The following is a 19073-nucleotide window of genomic DNA, read 5'->3' on the forward strand; positions in this document are numbered from 1 at the left end:
AATCATAAAGTTGTTGGTGTACTTTGTCTTACTGTGAAGAGTAAGACTCTGTGGTGCTGTTGATGGTTGTGCATGGAAGTTACAGCTAACTTTCTTTCAGTGTAAAATCATATCCTTGAATGACAGGGTGCAAGGAGTGGAATGTCTTGTCGGAGAAACTATTCCAATAATGCAAACTAAGACAATTTACAAAAGACAAATTAAAGGGTCATTTCCAAAAATACTTTGAGAGTAAAATAGTAAAAAAACCCCAACCAAATAGCATTTTGTATATGAATAACTGACAGTAAAAACCCCCAACCTATACTGCAAAACAACACAGCATCTGTCCATTGACTTCTTAGAGAACAGACTAGAGGTCAGTAAGAACCTGGAGGTTAGGTCCTGTAAAATCATCATTAATGAGGCTTTATAAAATAAAAAAATTAAATTCTTACATAAAGACTATTTCTGGGTACATCACTGGGTGCTGCTTTACTTCATTAGAGTAACTTCTACCAGTAAAAGCTACACAAAAAGTGTATTTGAAAGGGACTGTTTGACATTTACTTGCACAGGTGCGACATTTACAATCGCCCAGGGTGATGGGGAGATAGACCCAAGCTGTCCTGCATGCAGTAACCTCAACAGAGGTAAGCAAAAGCACGAACATCTCAGTGCTCATTTTGTGCATCAGGTGCAGGCATGCACCCCTACATATAAACAATCATCGTTAAAACAGTAAATTCCTTGTGAAGCCATTTAGGGAAATATTTCTCACGCTGTGAGATTTTACCCGTACAGATGTTTAACATATGAAAATTATGGTTATCAAAGTACTAATAAAATGTTTATAACTGAACAGGGAAGTATACTTTCTCCAAAAGTATGCAGTTATTGTCTGCACTAAAATGCACTCTCAACATATGTTTTAGAGTCTCCCTGCAATTTTTACGTTACTTTTCAGTATTGCCTATAAGATACTACTTTCATTTAAATTAAACACCATGTCTATATCATCTTGCATGCAGAAATTAAAGGAGTTTACCTAAAGTCTTTAATGGAAAACTGACAGTATCACCACTGGACAAGCCGAATTCCAGCCTTTAACTGAAGAGATTTTAGAGGAAAAAGAAAGAGAGAAGAGGAAGGCTATGGGAAGGTGAATGCAAAACAATGATTCTTCTTCAAACCCATAGAAAAAGAAAGGTACTCTGTTTTCTCTGGGACCCCTTATGGAAACAGAGGGGAATCTTGCAGAACACCGTAACAAAATCAAGATGTCCTTCAAGGACGAGGAGAGCACCTCCAACCCCCCTTCTGGATCCTTCAAATGTTACAGAGTGAAGAATTCTGTCGGTGTTAGCCAGCAGGTCTAAAAGCAACATCACAAACTGTTTCTCCGTCACCCCACACTAAGTGTAAGTATTCCCTGGGAGAAAGCCATGCAAGAAACAGGCACGTATGTATCCTTGCCCTTCACGGATCTAGCAGTACTATGGATGACATTGGAGTTACTACAACACTGCAATTATGTGAATTACAATGAAGATAAACAAGAGGTTAATACAGTCTATGCCCGCTGCCTGACATGTGAAAGAGCGGTGGTACTGTGCTGAAAGAGTTCTGGGCACACTCTGAAGAACTCACAAAAGAAGATGCAGAAATACCTTAAGTTTAATGACAAAAATGAATGTGAATGATGGTTTTGAGCAAGTTGGGAAAAGAAATGCTTTCAGCGTGCAATCAGTGAGTTTTTAGAACTCCATGCAATAACGTCTGGACTGATACTTTTCTTCTGAAGGGAGTGTATGGGAATGCTCTTCAAGATAAAGGGGAAACTGTCTGATCCAGTGATGTTTATTAAGGATGCAAGGGAAGGCTTCAGGCAGGACAGTTGGGCAGTTACTGTTCTTTTATTTGGCATCCCTGCACGATTTTCCTGAGAGAAGAACCTCAAGTGTTGTGGCTTAGATGGCAAAAATTAATTTCTTAGCTTGCGGAAAGAAGTCGTTGGTGCCAAACCCCCCGAGGGCCCCGTCACACCTTCGCAGCTGATGGCAGGCTGCCATCTTCCAGGAGGGCAAAACGGTGATGGCGTGTGAAACGGCACAACTCAATCCTTTGATATGGTGACCTCATACAAAGGAGCAAGATGTCATTATAGGAAGAAAAAATGCTGTGGAAGAATGAATCCTGTGTTTAATAGAATGTGCTCTTTTAAAGAACTGTTCTCTGCTGAGTATTTTAAAATGCTTCTCTTTTCCTATATCCCCTGTCTGTTCCTCCTTGGCATCCAGGACCTGCTACTCCGGCTCTGTGCACAATCCCACCATTGTTGGTGTGTGTAAGAGCCCTCTCCTAAGGAGAAAATACCATCTGAAAGGGCCGCCTTGTGCTCTTCTGCATGAGCAACTTTTCATTTGCCTTCAAACATCTGATCAAAACTTCTTCCCTCCCTTCCTTTTGCCTTTTAGATGCACTCTTCACTGGCATCAGTGAAAGAACAATTTATATAATGAATTGCTAAAGTATTCTGAGATTCTGAATTTCAGAATCATTATGCCTAACTGTAATGGGCTGCCTGGCAATTTTTACAACCTTTAGCCTTCTGCCTCCCTATGTCCCTTTTCACATAGGTGAGATCTTCAGCGAGGATTGGTCACTGCTCGACAGGAGATGAAAAATCCAACTATCAGACATTAGCAGAAATAGTCCCATTTCTTCAACTCCATTCTAACGTCTGCTGCACCACCTAACCAACAAGCACCAGGAGTAAAGGTAGAGAATGAGAAGCACTACTGACAGCAGATGCAGTGCCTGCCTCGCAGTCAGCAATGCTCAAGGAGACCAGAAGTAGCACCTGCAGAAAACTCTCAGGTAAGAGCAGCAGTTACAATCATACTTCAAAATAATAACACTACTACTTCCAAAATTTGTAATTACTAATTTGACAAGAGGTTGCAAAGGAAATAAAAGTTAGGATGTGTCCTGGTGCTTCTTTTCCCTGCACCTTGTGTCCGAGCTGGCGCGTCTCCCTGCGGCTGCGTGCGGCAGGACACGCGTGCTGCTTTTCGTGGAGAAGGAATCGGATATTACATGTGGTCATTCTCAGATGGAGAAGAACTGGCCACAACACACAACTGCGACACAAATGCTTTGCAGAAGAGTGAATTTTGATAGCAGTTGTTATTATTTAGGTGTTAGTTCAACTCATAATTCAGACGCATCCTTAACAGCTAGCACAGGAGTTGTCCCAGGCAGGTTTAACTGCACCACTCGAGTTCCTCTGGCTGGGCATAAGCCTAGTAAGAATCTGGGATATCTGCTGTGACATCCCCTTACCGAAAGGATTTTGACTGAACTCCTCACACAAAAGGTTCCTCAAGAAATTCTTATTCAGTGGAGAGCTCAAGCAGACCCTAAGCACACTACCGAGCCCTCTGGGTAGATCCTGATTCCAATAAACGAACAGAAACCGTGTAAGCACTCTGCCGAATCATGGCCTAAACACAACAGGACTTATCGTTAAATACTATAGGTTCATAGATAAGTTAGATACAGATAGAGATAAAATGGTTTGCTAATGTTGGATGCCGTAGTCTAAAAATCTTCACAAAGCATTAGAAAAGTATACAATACGTCTCATTTTTTGTCATCTTAGAGAAATCCACATAGCAGCAGTTTGAAAGCATGTTCACAGGTGGACTGTTAAAAAAAAAAAAAGTATTTCCACTTGTTTCCAAAGACATTTTACATATTATTGAGTGAGGAATATATCAAAGCCCTGAATAGTAACAAATGTATGGGATGAAATCCTCATTTTATCTGTTATCCTCTTTCAGAGAAGAAGCTCAGAGAGCTGTCTGCTGCTCCACTGTTTTATATACTTACCTTCACCCTCCCAGCTCCTGAGCCCGAAGCTTACAAAGGCTGATGTCCTAGTGCGATGGTTAGATCAACAACAATCAGTCTTCTTTTTCCATAAGTGGTTAGCAACAAAAATCAAACCATCTTCTCCCCTCAAATGTGCTAGCTACCTAGGGGCTCTCAATCTATGGCTAACAGGAGGAAGCACAGATTGTACAGTGAATAAATTGCTCTAATCATTTAACTGCCTTTCTCAGAGATCAATCAATTCTTTTACTGAAAAACCAATTTGTAAATAAGGATGAGAAAAGAGTATGGGGAAAGTGTGTAGTTAAAATTTTCAGCAATTCCTGTAATAGACTTCTCTTTTCCAGCGCACAAACATTCTTCATTTTTACGTTCATGTAAATATTTTTTTAATTGTTATTTCTAAGATGTCTGAGGTGATGTATGCAACCAGTGCAGCTCTGCCAGTGCCAGCAGACCCCATATTTACTTGCTCACTTGGGAATTTCCTCAGCATGAAAAAGCCTAGAAGGGAAAACTGCTGTAGCTGGATAGATCCAGAGCGGTACATGCTGAGGGGGAGGATAATGAAGCACTAGCAAGCCAGCATCACTGCTCAGTTCTGGCAAATAAGCAATAGCGGATCTTGATCTCGGTTTACCTTTACATGCCAGGCTAAAAGATGCCAGTACAGGCACAGATTTATGTGCACGCCACATGTCCCTGATTAGCAGTATCTCTGAGAGGGCCAGGGGAGGCAGCTGGGGCTGGTAACAGCTTCACTCATTCAATTTTAATTGACTCCTGTGTGCTTGTCAGATCCTTCAGAGCTGCCTTCCTTCTGTTTCAACTTGTGCCAAAAGCTGAACTGGTCCCATTAACCACAGGGAACAAGCAAGCAAGAAGTACCGATCAGCTACAGGTACAGAACAAAGTCTATATTGCTGTTTGAATTACGTTTTAGATACAATCTGCACTGAATTTCAAGATCATAGACCAACGATCACAGTTCGAGCTGCAAACCCAGTGAAATTAAACTCTATTCACACAATCATACATTAAAGCAGGCTTTGATTCGGAATCCTTTTGCTTAATTTTCATCTTCTGTGTGTGTATTTAGTGTCCAAATCTCTCTCTCTGAAAATCCTAAGGAAATGCCCATATGCTTCAGTAAGATCAAGACTATACCAATCAATCAAAATATTCAAAACCAAACAAATAAAATGAGTGACAATAATATTTTGTGCATTTTTGACTTTCTCTAATGGTAACAAATGACTTAAGTGAAAGCTTGAGTAGAATGGGTCCAGACATATACACATGATTTCTCTTGTAACTCTTTTTAAAGTACATATAAACAATTGGTGATGGTAACTGGCAGACAGCATCACTGCTGAAAAAAGCATTTATAAATCTTACCTCTGCTTTTATTTTATTGTCTCCAAAACAGAGGTGTTGTAAGTAGGCTGCAGCATTGGACTGTACTGAGGGAAACTGATGCTGTAACATCTGTATAACTTCTGGAAGCTCTGGATCTCGCCATCCGAACTCTCTGTGTGAAAACAAACAAGAATGATTCATCAAAAATTCTGCTATTAGTGGATAAATGTGGCAACAGTTGGGTCAACAAAGAAGACAGACACGTCTAAGTAAAATCTTGATTTTTTTTCCCCCCATTATTTTAAAGCAAACATTAAATCAAATTAGAAGCTATTTTTCATTTTAAACTGTACTTGTCTGCAAAAAAAAAAAAAGGTTACATAAAATTTAATTAGAGTAAATAACTTTATGGCGTTAGGTCTCTAGCTGCTAAAGTTTCCTAAATAAAAATGGCTATATGAAATCTTAATATAAGAAAAGAAAGAAAACACATGCTCATACCATTATACTCTCCTCTATTAAAATATGTAGGCTGGAATCAGAACCACAAATGATTTTCTACGAAATGCTAGTTTGTCAAAAAGTCCTTTTTACGTACTGCAGTCTTTGTTTGATATAAATTGGTATCTTACATAGGAAGCAATGACCGATTTTGTCTTTTGGCTTATTTTTTCCAGATACAGCCCATGCTCAATGTAAAACTACTATACAGTTCTGGCTGTGCTTGAGCAGGCGGTCGGACCAGATGACTTCCAGAGGTCCCTGCCAACCTCAGCCCTTCTGTGATTCTGTAATTTTACAATTATACAAAACATACTTATACATCAGATTACTTTTAAAACTTCATTCATTCTACTCAATCTAAAGCAGCTAGGCAAATATAAAGACTCGGTCTTTGCACTTTTCTTTAATCCTACAAAGCATGAAACACCATTAGCATCAAATGAAACAACTGAATCCAAGTGTGTTGAACAAGTCCCAGCAGGTATTCTGCAGCTTCCAGAACTGAACTTAAAATCAATCTGTCACTTCAGGTAAATTTCCCCCTCTCTGTGTTTAAGGGTAAAAGCATTCACGGACTTTGTGTTCCAAGAGCCAGAGATGCACGCAGCCACTCTGCATAAGATACTTAATTCTCACACGCCTTTTCCCTAAGAGCTATTTTCTTGTGTAATAGAAATATTTTGACCATCTTCCATCTAGTGCTACACATACAAGGTAATAGATGGAAATTAGGGGAAAAAAGTGACTTGTGAAAAAGTTTGTAGGTTCTCTGTCGCAGTTACCATGATCACCTGGGAGTTCATTGCCAAAAAACCCACAAGAGCTGTTGCAGAGTCCAACTACAACATTTGAAAAAATACTCCTGATTATTAGTTACCTTCCCAAATTATAGGGATTCTGCTGCACTGAGGCCAAGCATACATCACTGGGGGAATTCACAGTAGCTCTGCAGTCTGTCTCAAGTAAAATCAGGCATCTCACACTTTAAGCACAACAGTTCTCCAAGACATTTCATTGAAACAAGGCTCATTTTACAATAATAATGAATTACTACAGAACAGAGGTATTGTCTGTTCTCTTCTCATACGGGTTGTTTGCCAAATTAAGAATTGTCATTATAATTGCATCTTTATGAAGATCCAGAATATAAATAGGAGATATAAAAAAATGCACTCAGAATTTCATCAGCTATTTCTCTTCTGACATAACAGATGTTAACTCATGAATATTAAATTTCACATTAAATGTTTAATACAAAGAAACCATGCAGATGTAATAATAAATCACATAAGGACTATTCCAGTGAGTCTTTAGATGATATAGATTGTTGGGAAGCTTCTACAAGAGACCTTTTGCATATGTCGGAAAGATCTTAACATTGAATTGGTATTTTGAAAAGTCAGACAACGTTGTAAAAGGTATCAGGGAAAGCTAGAAACTTCGGCAGCCGAAGAAGGCAAACGCCCCATTTTCTGTGTATACCAGCTTACTGTGACTCTGTTAAGAGGTCAAAAGGAAGTGATTCTTTGGTTGAACACTTACTGCTGTTTAAGAATGGGTAGTACAATCCCATAAACAAATCACAAATTGACAGAGGTGATGGAAACAATGTTATTTGATGTGTTAGCTTCCTCTTTTATTTGCTTTCTTACTGTTAACCATGTTAACACTCATTAATAGGTTCTTCAAACATATTAGACCTGCTGCATATACACATGGCTCTCAGCCAACCAAAGACACCTTCCAGAATATTTTTTAAAATAAAAATAAAAAATGAAAACCCAAACGCCACCAACCTTACTGAGGACAAATTAATTATCCTACCTCCACTTCTAATTTATTCTCATTTTCAATCCCAGATGCCAAGTGCAGGTGTTGGTATTTTGGAGACGATACAAAATAACTGAAGAAAACAGCTTGTATGACAAGACAACCAGGAAGAACATTTGAAATGAGTTGTTTTACACCGAATAACTATACTGCAAAGTGTTGGAACTTCTATCACCACATTCTCTTCCAAAGGAATTTTCCTCCTTCATAGTATGTGTATTACTTGAACAGAAAACAACCAACCCAGAAGCCCGTTACCTGCAGAGCACAGCACGGACCCTGACAACCAGCTCTTCTGCCTCTTCTCCTGGAATCCAGGCCAGAACAGGCAATGAGGGGGCAAAAAGGAAAAGGTCCCTTCGTCAAAGCTACAGTTAATTGCTCTGATGAACCTCCAGTCTTAACATGATACTTACATATGAAAACAAGGCTGTGCCTGCTCTTCCCCTCTGATCTCCCAGAAGAAAAGTTAGCAAATAAGTGATGTATGAATACTTGTTGGAAATGATTGCGTGCACATTGCACGTAAGTAGAAAATTAATTCAGAAAAGTAACCCTTAGCAATGAATACTGAGTTTGTCATGTAACCGGTTTTAGGAGAGATAATGAACAAAGCAGGAAAAAAAGTTTAAAAATTTAGCCCCAGTATGCACTGTCATTTCAAGCAGATGGTCTCTAAGATGATTATATTTTTAGCAGTTTCTAAATGAAATACGGTAGCTATATAATACAAACAAAAACTTCTGTCAACAGTTAAGGCTGCTTGAATAATTGTGATAATTTTAGAAGCCTTCAGGGCAAGAAGGACTAGTTTCCAGGGGTTTAAATTTTTCATTTGTTTTATACAAGTCTCTTATAGGTAGAAAAAAAAGTGAGCTAGAAAAACAAGAGGCTTTTGGTTTTTTTAAGAACAGCAAGCTTGTGGCTCTATTAACAACATTTACTTGAAAAATTGAACTACTGATTTTTTTTTTTTAAAGTTGGCTTATTTTTGGAAAGTTAGGAAGGCTACTCAATGAAGTCAACTGGTAGAGGTCTTGAGAAGGGAGGAAGACTGGAATTTCTTGAAGACAAAGGTACAAAACTATCTGGAACATTTTGCATACATGTGGGGGAACTTTTAGGCCATGGCTCCAAGCATACCTATATGACAAAAAATACATATTAAAATAGAGAGTCAAACAAAAAGTAAGATGAAAAAACTAGTAGGGAAGAGAGGTGTGTTATAGAAGTCAAGAGTGGGAATAAACTGGGTTGCACCCTGGAAAAGTAATTGAAATTAGATAGCGAAATATCTTTACTGCCTACCAACAAAAAGCAGTAGTAGGGTCAGTACTTGATCAAGATAAGGGTCAGATTAAAGGAAGGGAGAAGGATAATGAAAATCAAATCTACCTCCAATTCTGAGGAACATCTGATGTTGTGCCACATGGAAATTAGTTAAACTGGCAACATACGAGGATCCTGTCCCTAGCAAAATTATAAAGTAGAATTAAGCAAAATTTGAAACTGTAGTGAATATCCTAAATAAACACTAGCTGCGCCTGTGTCCTTTATTAACATCCCCACGCTTACAAAATCTGAGCGAGGCGATCCACACAGATGGTGAAACAAGCCAGAAGGCTGGAGTAAATCAGAGGAGGTGCATGGCATGCGATTTCTGAGAATGCTAACAAAGTATCTGTGTAGTTGATCCAAAAATGAAGAGTAAGCTAGCATCTGCACATGCAAGACCTTCTGCTATCGCCTACGTTTCCCTTGGAACACCAATGCCAAAGCTGTTCAGGTCAGCTAAAGGCTTCTGGTGGTGGTGTGGGTTTCCACAAGAGAGTCACAGCTGTGCCACAACTCCAGCATTTGCCGTGCGCTCCAAATATTTCGGCAGGTTGTAAAAGTGCATTATTTCTAGGACGCGTCCTCATCTGAGGAGACTGACCAAAGCACGCCGAGGTGTTCCACCTTCTTTCTTTGATGGAAACTGTGCTCTAGGAATGTAGGATTGATCTTGGTTTGAATCCTGCAGAAGGTTTTAGCTTGAAGTGGTGACTAAGGCAGATGTTCCATGGATTACAGAAGGCTGCTGTTCCAGGGCTGGAAGAGGACCCAAAGCGGAACACGGAGTTATAGGTAAGCTGGCAATATGTATGCCTAGAGTATCACAATAGGCTACATTTTATCTGTGAACAACTGAAGAGAATCAACAAGGAGCTGGACATGAGACACGACTACTCCGAAATTGAGCAGCGGAAGCGGTAGCACCAAGAAATCCAGGCTGACTTGGGTACAGCAAGTGTTGCATCGAAACCAATTCCTCCTCCTGCCGTCGTATCACATGCACATGTCAGAAAGTAAAGCAGATGCAGACTTAAAAGAGATTGTTATTAACACAGGTGAGTGCACTGGCTATGTGGATCACTTAAAGGTGCTGCTGAATACGGAGTATGTACTGCATCTGAATATTTGCTTGAATTATGCCAAAATTTTCTTCTGCTACAGCAAATGCTGATGACACACAGAAAAGCAAAACCGAAACTCCTGCTACATCTATATCTGCACTGATTTTAAAAAGGCTACAAAATAAATTTTAAAAGCATAGGTCTCCAACGGGTAACTAAGGCTTCTACACAGCACTGGAGAAGCGGGTGTGATGGCTCTGTCCACTCTCCATCCATTGGTCACAGTGAATCTCACGAGAGCTTGGGTTCTTATTTCTGATTTACATTATTAGAGCAGAACATTCCCATCTAATCAAGCAGTTGGCACAGGCAAGCACCGACACCCAGAGCTATTCCCATCTCAGCAGCATTCCCCAAAGGCAGCGCCGTGAAGACGCCTGCTATAAAGAACCATATGCGTGACAAAGGCTGAACTACCACCAAGCATTTATCGAAGAAAGAGAACGCACAATTTTTAGTTATATTTATTACAAAACTGTATGTTTAAACCAGACTGGTCCGTATGCGCCCGCCTGCCTTAATACGCATGCGTATACGTGAGACAGTCTTAGACTGGTGAAGGAGAGGTTTTCATACATGAAGTGCTGCTCCAAGGCAAAGACATTACAATCTGATCGGAAGGATTGGAAGGATACTCCTCCTAGATTTCTAACTCTTCCAGTCTCCAAAACTTTCTGCTGAACTTCTGCCTACAGAGATGTACCCTTCTGTTTGCTTTGCCCCACCCCAAATTCAATAAATAAAGCCTGAAAATCTCTTTTGCCTCGTTTCTGAAAGGAGAGCTGCGAGAATGTTTTTCTGGTAGTACTAGGAAAAAAACAAACTACATGTAGCTCAGGATCAAACATGAGGAGAGCTAATCAAGAGCCAAGAGAAGATCAAAGAAAGAACTATCTCCCATGTTTAAAGGGAGAAATTTACTTCTATTAAAAATATTTGGAAGGGAATATACCAATACTACAGGAATCTCTCTCTAAGGAGTTTATCTTAGTACATTTAAAAAGAGCAAAGACAAGATGTTAAATTTAACTGGTAAAAAAATAAAAAAATACTTAAACATAATCCACAGACAAGGACTATGATATAAAGAGGAAGAAGCCATCTAACAGCTTGTTCCCTCATTTTCTTTCTGTGATTCTATGACAGCTGGTCAAACAAAAGTGAACACGTACTTATTACACTTAATTTATTGGGAGTTAAATTTGAAGTATTTCCTTAAAGTATTTTCCCTTTTCAAACATACTGTACCATATGCAAGCACATACATAAACACAGATCGTCAGCCCCGTCTGAATGATCTGCTACAGTTCAAGAGGAGGCAGAACTACTCTATTTGCTTTGAATATGTAACACATGAACACTGGGTACCTTTAGCACACAATTTTGGGAAATAAAATACAGATATGTCAATCTCTGTTCCACTCACCTTGGAAAACCCTCAAAACCCTTCACCATATTGTCTTCTCCAGTCAAACCTGGCCAAAGAAGTGTACAACAAGCAACAACAGCAGGTTTGGGCTTAGTACAAACCCCTTAGGGCAGCAATGAACCCTCCTCAGCAGAGAGCAACCTGTACTTCTCTTTTGTCCTTTCAAGAAAGATAAACCAAACCCAGACTACTGGAAAAGTTAGGAACAAAATAATCTGACATAGTTTAGGCTAAATCTGGAAGCACCAGAAGTAAGGCCAGAGAAGAGGCACCGCAGATGTATCTTCTATGAATAAAAATGTAAGTTCTAATGAAACAAAGAAGTCCATCTGTGCTGTTGTTTATTCAACCTGAAAACCGCAGCCTGTGTGGGGTGCTCCATATGACTGACGCAAATGCATCCAGTGTCACACGATCAGACTAAATGTAAACATCTCTCCAAACCTGCCATTCTTGAATCTCACAAATCTTCACCATTTGTTTCTTCCTCTAATGGAGTTCTTGACACTCTCTGAAGAGCTGCTAGTGCTAGAGCAGCGTGCTTGCCAAGTGGCTTTGTAACATGAAAAAACAATCACAATAACCTCTTCATTGCTGGATTGCTTATTTTTTTTTTTAATACATGCACAACTGTAAATTTGATTTGCAGGCAAAAAATTGTATAAATGGTACAAATGGAATCAGAAAGAGGAGGAAGCATTTCACTACAGATCCCAATGATGCTTGAGGTATGGGAAACATTTATTTCAGAGCTTGTCAGCATTGAGCAGGCAAACATTAGAGAGATACGCCTGGCCCAACAGTTACTGATTTTCATTTGAGTAACACACCGGGCAGACTGTGACCTGTTAGCATGTGCAGTGTTAGGATATTATCTGCCATACCTGGCCACACTTTACTTGATCAATAATTTCACTGATGCAAATGGGCAACACTTTGCATTCTGGCAATGTACTATTTAAATATTTCAGTGTATAATACATGAGCAGTCAACAACATTTGACTGCACTTCGATATATACTTTATTTTTAGCTAAGCATGTAGCTTACATCTTCCCTAGATTTCAAACTTAGCACAGCTGAATGTAAAACAGCTGTACAAATGTTTGGCAATCCTGCAGAAAACCTGGGTGCTGCTCTTGGGTTATGACATTTTCCTTGGTTTTTGCTTCTGTGTGGCTTAAACCAGAACCACCATGCAGTACTGCTTACACAGATTCATCACAAATGTGGTTTTTACAATGTATTTGTGTCTGCTAACGAGGTGCAGAGGAGGCTGTGCTGTGGCAGGCGCGCGGGATTCCTGCCCAGCGCTGCCAAGCCGCGATGGAGATGCTCAGCGTGTCCCAGGTCTTCACCAGAACCATAAACCTGAGGCTCAGGGCTAATCCAGCACTTCAAAAAATCACCTCTCCGATACAGCAATGGGCTAACACTGACTTGTACAATGGCAAATATACCCTCCTGCAGTTCTGCCTTTGTGTCCTTTATGTGTTCTCCAATAAGGCATCACTTTTCTGTTTTGACATTACTACCTGTGATTTAGATTTTAAAATAAGAAAAACCATAAGAAATGAGCTTGTGAAGAGGCAAGATGAGAACTGCTTCAACATAACAAAAATGGTCTGGAGCTGAACTGTCTGTAGATTTCTTGGACATTTTCACCTTAAGAGGAAAAGACTTTGAAGATGATACAGTTGAGTAAAGATTACCTGACACTGGCCCACGTGGTAATATTTACAGCTCTAGGTTACTGCTTCCAATTCAACACGATTACATTCAGAGGTACAAGCATTACCTGCTCAAGGTTACCCCGATTTCTTTTACAAATGTCTTTTTAATTGAAATGTATTTATGAACCTTTACGAAATAATCTTTCATGCTACCGGTACTGATCTATAAATATTTAATTCCCTCACTCCCAGTGAAAAAAGAGCTGCCTGTGTCCTGAGGTAGCCATAACCTGCTGTAGCTGGTATAATTTTATCTCTCCTCTAGACTGTGGGGTTGGGAGCAGAGAAAAATTAGGGACTTCAGTGCTTTAGGACATCTTTAATTTTGCCATTTTTACTATTTGGTTTGTTTAGTGTTTTGTTTGTTTGTTTGCTTGTTTTTTGTTAGAAAGTGGCATTTGTATTTTGGGGCTGCTGAGCTGAAACAGTCTTGAAAATCTTGTTTATCTCTTCCTCTGCAGGCATTTGCATATACAGGGACTGCTTCTGCAAAGGTGAGTAAGAGGCGAATTAGGTAAGCTATCACGAAGTCTTTAAGCTGCCTAATTTATCCCCTTTCTCCCTGCAACGCTTAACATTTTTCTGACCCCCTACTACAGATGGGCCTTACAGTAGCTTAATACATTGCAGCTGTGAAAATATGCCAAGTTAACCCTTCCCTGAGAGACCAGCTTACGCTTGCTCCTCTCCATCTACAGGAGTTCACACTTCACAGGGAAGATTTCGGAAGATTTTGAAATGTTGTTCACTGGCAGAACAGCTGCTACAGATGTGGATATGTTTTCCTCATAGATCAGAAAGGTGGAAACGTAGACAGGAGATTAAAGCAGTAGACAGACCTGAGGGATATCACAGCCTTGACTCTGTCATTGACTTACTTTGTCAGACACAGTCATTTACTTTAATGCCTTTCTCTGAGGTTTGATAGATTCTCTGTCTCTGGAGACCTGTAAATCAAAATTGTCTCCTTTTCTAGAACTAGTGTTCCCATTCAGAGGCTCTTAAACCTTTCTGTATTTCTACAACAAAAGAAAAAAGCTTTTGAGGTCCTGCTTCCATCTGGCCATATAGAAACGTATGCCTTCTAAAGAACAAACATTACTCCACAGAACCCTGAATTTCCTAGGAAAATGGGAGGAGCACTTTAGAGAGGAAGATACTTATTTTATTTCCCTACATGCGTCATAACACCTAACCATTGCAGCTATAAAAAAAGAGAGCAAAAAGCAGCAGGAACACTTTAGCATTAGCCTAACAGCACCAATGTTAACAATTCAAACCACGCTCATCTGCAGGAGAGGAAGCTGGCACACACAATACTCCCTGAAAGTCTCAGAGCATCCACGGTATTTTTTGAAATAACCAGCACCACGAGAGTTCCCAAAAGGTTTTGGTGCACTCCACCTCTCAAGTCAAAGCTTTTAATGCCACATTATTAAGCACAACGAGTTTCACGATAACCGACGTGACAACACATGGATCGTCCCTCCCCGTTGCTCTCCTTGCCTGATCAAGCTTCTGGCCCCAGCAGATCTCCTGAGTTGCGCGGCGGTGACAGAAGAACTGCTTCTGTGCTTTTCCAGAAGGGACGACTGAAAATCAAGCTTTTTCAAGCTTGGCAAAATAAAAAAGCAATGAAACTGCATGTTTCCCTCCTATCTGCAAATAAAAAGCTTGGGCAGATCGCCATCTGGGTAACCTGCAGACTGCCATGGGAAAGCAGGGACCGCTCCCACCAGAAACCGGGGATTTTCTTTGTATGCAAACAGCAGACAACGGGAAATGCCAACGGTGCATATAGTTTAGCACAAGCTGCAGAAGTACTTTTTACAGCTGCGGTGGGGGCAAGAAAAGGGTGTCCATCTGAAGTATTAAAAAGTATTAATCCTAACTATCTCATGCTATCTCATTCCTTAGTGATCACTCCATCGAGTACACTACTGGCTTCCTTTGTTGCTGCAAAGCAGCAACTCTCACCTTATCTCCACACGTAGATGCCCAGGCATCGTTCTTATCTGTGTAACACTTTGCAGCACTCCCTGTCTTCCCCAGCGCAGTAAACTCTTCAGAGAAGACATTCTTTTGATGCTTAAATAATGAATATTAAACGATAAAGGTGACTCAAAATATCATACAAATTGATAAGCCCCAGAATTTGCCAAGAAACACCAAGTCTGGAAAGCCAAGAGAAAAAGCTGCATAAATTTCTAATACTGAATTAAAAAAACACAAACAACAAACCATTCTCATCTTCTTTTCTTACAACTAGACTCCTATTCAATCTTTTAAGAGAAACAGAGGAACTAATTCTGTTCATTAAAGTTGCAAGCTGTACAATTCTATAAATGCACTTGAATTTGATCTTCTTGTCAAAGGGAAATACAGACTAATGGCTTTTCCTTGCTGCCTTTATTTCGGTTTTCATTAAGCATGAAAAAACTGACCTCCGGCACGCTAGCTTGATGCATCTCAATGTACAACCACCAAAACAATGTAATAATGCAAGATACACATGACACTCAGGAGACAGAAAGTTCATGGGATCAATAACGAGAGTCAAATTGTTAAAAAATTGCTCAAATGGAAAGCTGTTGGATGGAAGGAAAAATATCCACCTGTAATGAGTAGTGACAGTCAAATATTGCTACTTCCCACCACATGCTTTTCATCTACTTCAAAGCACTGTAGAAATTCTAGGGAACCCTCCTAATGCAGATATCATCATCTTCATGTCAGGCATGGGTAAAGAGAGACAGCGCTTACATGCCTCTCTCACAGGGGAAGAATAAAAAAAATTGGCAAAAGTTCGAAGAGCCGCTGTTAAATCCTCAGCCCTAGTTTTCAACTCTCTGAGCCAAATACACTGATTCACTGTTAGCTGACTGCAAAACGTTTTCAAGAATATAAAAATGCAGAGGATCTGGTCAGCATTTCAGGGGAGCGCAGGACAAGAAGAGACCTTCTGGGCCATCAAAGCCAATTTCGGACTGTCAAGTCACCCGCTACTTGGCACGTATGCTGCAGCATACATTGCTCAAGCTAAAGATGGCCTCGTGTAGGGAAATTTTAATCAAGCTCAGATTTTGTTGACCCTAACAACAGTTTCAGTTTGTAAATGAAAAAAAAAAAAAAAAGTTGTCACACATATCCATTCAGAAGGAGTGCTTTTTTGTTGCTGTTGTTTCTAACAGGGTATTTCAATCTTGTCCTATTCTACTCACAGCACCAACAAACATAATACGTATCCCACTTTTCAAAGTACTAAGTCAGAAAACAAGGCTGTATTTCTGCACTTGCAGGGGGAAGTAAATGGAGAAAGATGGTTTCGAGCTGGGTATTTAGCACGGTAACATCTCTGTTCAGGCCACAGGATAACCCAGCGAGTCTCCACAATGACCCAAAAGCCAGCAGAAGACTGCCGAGCTCATCAATGGACAGATATGATTAACAGAAAGTACCACCAGTGCTCTACAACACCAGGGAAATCCACAACCCTCAACTGCTGTGTCAGCGGCAAAACCAGACCAAGAACAGCGTGTCTTACCTAAAAAAACAATGCAAAGGCTGAACCAGAGAAAAAATATTTTACACGGATGATACTCAGAGTTTAGCGCAGAAGTAGGCTGTAGATTTTAAATAAACGTAAAATAGACATCTCATGTATATTTGATAGTTTTACATCAGTAAACTGCAACTCACAGAAAAACATCCTTTGAACGGGGAAAACCAGTTCCTCCCTTAGCTGACATCCTATCAGGTTACAACTGGGACATGACTTTTCTATCCTTGACAAAAAGAATGCGGCTGCAGACTGTTCTGCACAGCACTTCTACAGAAATGTTTCCAGCTGAACTGTGAAACACTGTATATATCTAATAAATCCACTGCAGAAAATAATCAGGCTATTGATTCTGGGCAATTGCCCTTATTAACAAATGAGAGAAATACTGCCAAGGATCTGTCATTTAGAAATCAGAATCAATATCTTAAAGAGGGTTTTGAAACTTGAATATATTAAGGGAAAGTATGTGCCTCAATCTATCAAAAATCTTTCCTCAGCCTGTAGAAGTACAGCTACATACAGAAGAAGGATGGTACTCGTATGGTACTTACTTGTATGGTACTTATTTCCATGCAACATGTTCTGGGTGGGATTTTTCATCTGCTACACTGAATTCCAGTGTCTGTTACCTTCACCGATCCAAGAATTTAGCTGGTGTGTGATACCCTGCAATATATTCTGCCAACCACAAGAAGTACGGACTGTGAATTGCACCTTTCCCTTCTTCACCTCAGAGCTGACTCCTTTCCAGACTTCGGGTAACCTCGTCTCCCTAAATTTCCTTATTTAAGCTGAAAGGACAACGCCACTGCCTCCAACTTTGAAACTGTCCTCTATGTGCTCAGCTGACAGCATCGACTCCAGCTATAAAACCCTCCGGTATTTACATCCTATAGCTCTAACAGGAATGATCGCCTCAGCCATCAGCCACCGACCTCAGATCATGCTTACATACAACTAAGCAACTGATACCACAGTTGTTTATAAAAGATTTCTGGTACATTTAGAATTAAAAGTAGTTTAAACTGTGGTTAAAGACTTGAGCATTGATTCTGCAGTATGCGCAAGTCACATAGCATGTGTACCCTATATGAGTAGATTATCGCTTAAGAAATTAGATTTTGCTCTAAAACGCTCCCAAAAATGAATAGTGGGTTCATTTGCTAGACTAATGAAAACTATAATGAGAGGTGGTTCCCGTCATCTCTATCAGCCCTCACGCACAGACACTGAACCCATTCCGATGACCATTTATTTCCTTCCCTCTCCTCCCCTCAGATAGACGCGGATCAGGGGCTGGACAGCATAACCTGCGGTACAGAAGACACGGGCATGCTTGCACGGAACAGACACAAGGACTCTCTGTCTAGGCTGGCAATCAACTCCCTGTCAAACACGATACAGAAGCAGCCTTTGATATTTTTTTTTCTCCCCTTCCCTTTCCTTTTTTAATAGCCACTGATGTCTGCAGGGAGAAAAAATATGTTTCTTACACATGCTTAATTTTACATTTCTGGTCACTTTAGGACAAATCTGTATGATTTTGAAATTTATATTTCAAATTGCTGCTGCAAATTTCAAAGTCAAGTTCGAACACCACAAAGGCCACAGATTTTCAGCTTTGCTGTCTGCACAAGGGGAGCCTGGGAGTGGGAAAAGTCTGAGATATTTTTAGGTCTGTGTCAATACTTGCCGTTCATAAGTTTTCTTCTAATGGCAAATACGAATTCACATAGGAGCCGGTGTTCTTGATATAATTTGATAAAAATGAAACTGATATCTATTTTCATTAAAACTCAGTGTGGAAAAGCTGTGGAACTGTTCTGCAACAGAGGATATTATACCTGGTGTTATTTATTTATTAGTGGAGAAATCACTATATAGGCTATTGAAATGATTTTTCTCCATTTCATAAAAGTATCTCCCTCTTCTAGGTTTTTTCATTTGAGCAGAAAGGAAGGTGATCATACAGCAAAGCTCTGAAGGCAACATTGCAGACAAAGTTCAGAGTCCATCACACTTCAGTTTGAGATTGCACTTTTTAACCACTACTTTAATTTATCCTGAAGTCTCTTTCACTCCTAAGTCAATGAAAGAAATATGCTCAGAGGTGGCCTATAAAGAATTTCTATATATGAATTTACATGCACAAATCAAATGACTATATTAGATTTTCCCAGAAGCTGATGCTAATTTACATAAAGGAGATGTTCTGCACCCTTCTTTTCACACTCGGGAATGTCTGAGACGTACAGCAAACATGGGTATTTTTGGAAGACCCAAAACTACATGTTTGTTGGCACACTCCTCAAGGCTTTCAGTCTT

The 19073-nt window shown here is 39.9% G+C and overlaps 1 protein-coding gene across 1 annotated transcript in view; it reads right to left on the bottom strand.

Moving 5' to 3' along the window:
• The window catches only part of CTNND2 (catenin (cadherin-associated protein), delta 2), a 538576-nt gene that overhangs the window by 163341 nt on the left and 356162 nt on the right, over positions 1-19073 (bottom strand). The window contains exon 8 of the mRNA XM_010571474.1: positions 5275-5407. Within this exon, the coding sequence (XP_010569776.1) occupies positions 5275-5407 (133 nt within the window). The remainder of the gene's footprint in view (positions 1-5274; positions 5408-19073) is intronic.

The sequence above is a fragment of the Haliaeetus leucocephalus genome, unplaced genomic scaffold (genome assembly GCF_000737465.1).
Source record: "Haliaeetus leucocephalus isolate CR32 unplaced genomic scaffold, Haliaeetus_leucocephalus-4.0 Scaffold328, whole genome shotgun sequence".
Taxonomy (NCBI): domain Eukaryota; kingdom Metazoa; phylum Chordata; class Aves; order Accipitriformes; family Accipitridae; genus Haliaeetus; species Haliaeetus leucocephalus.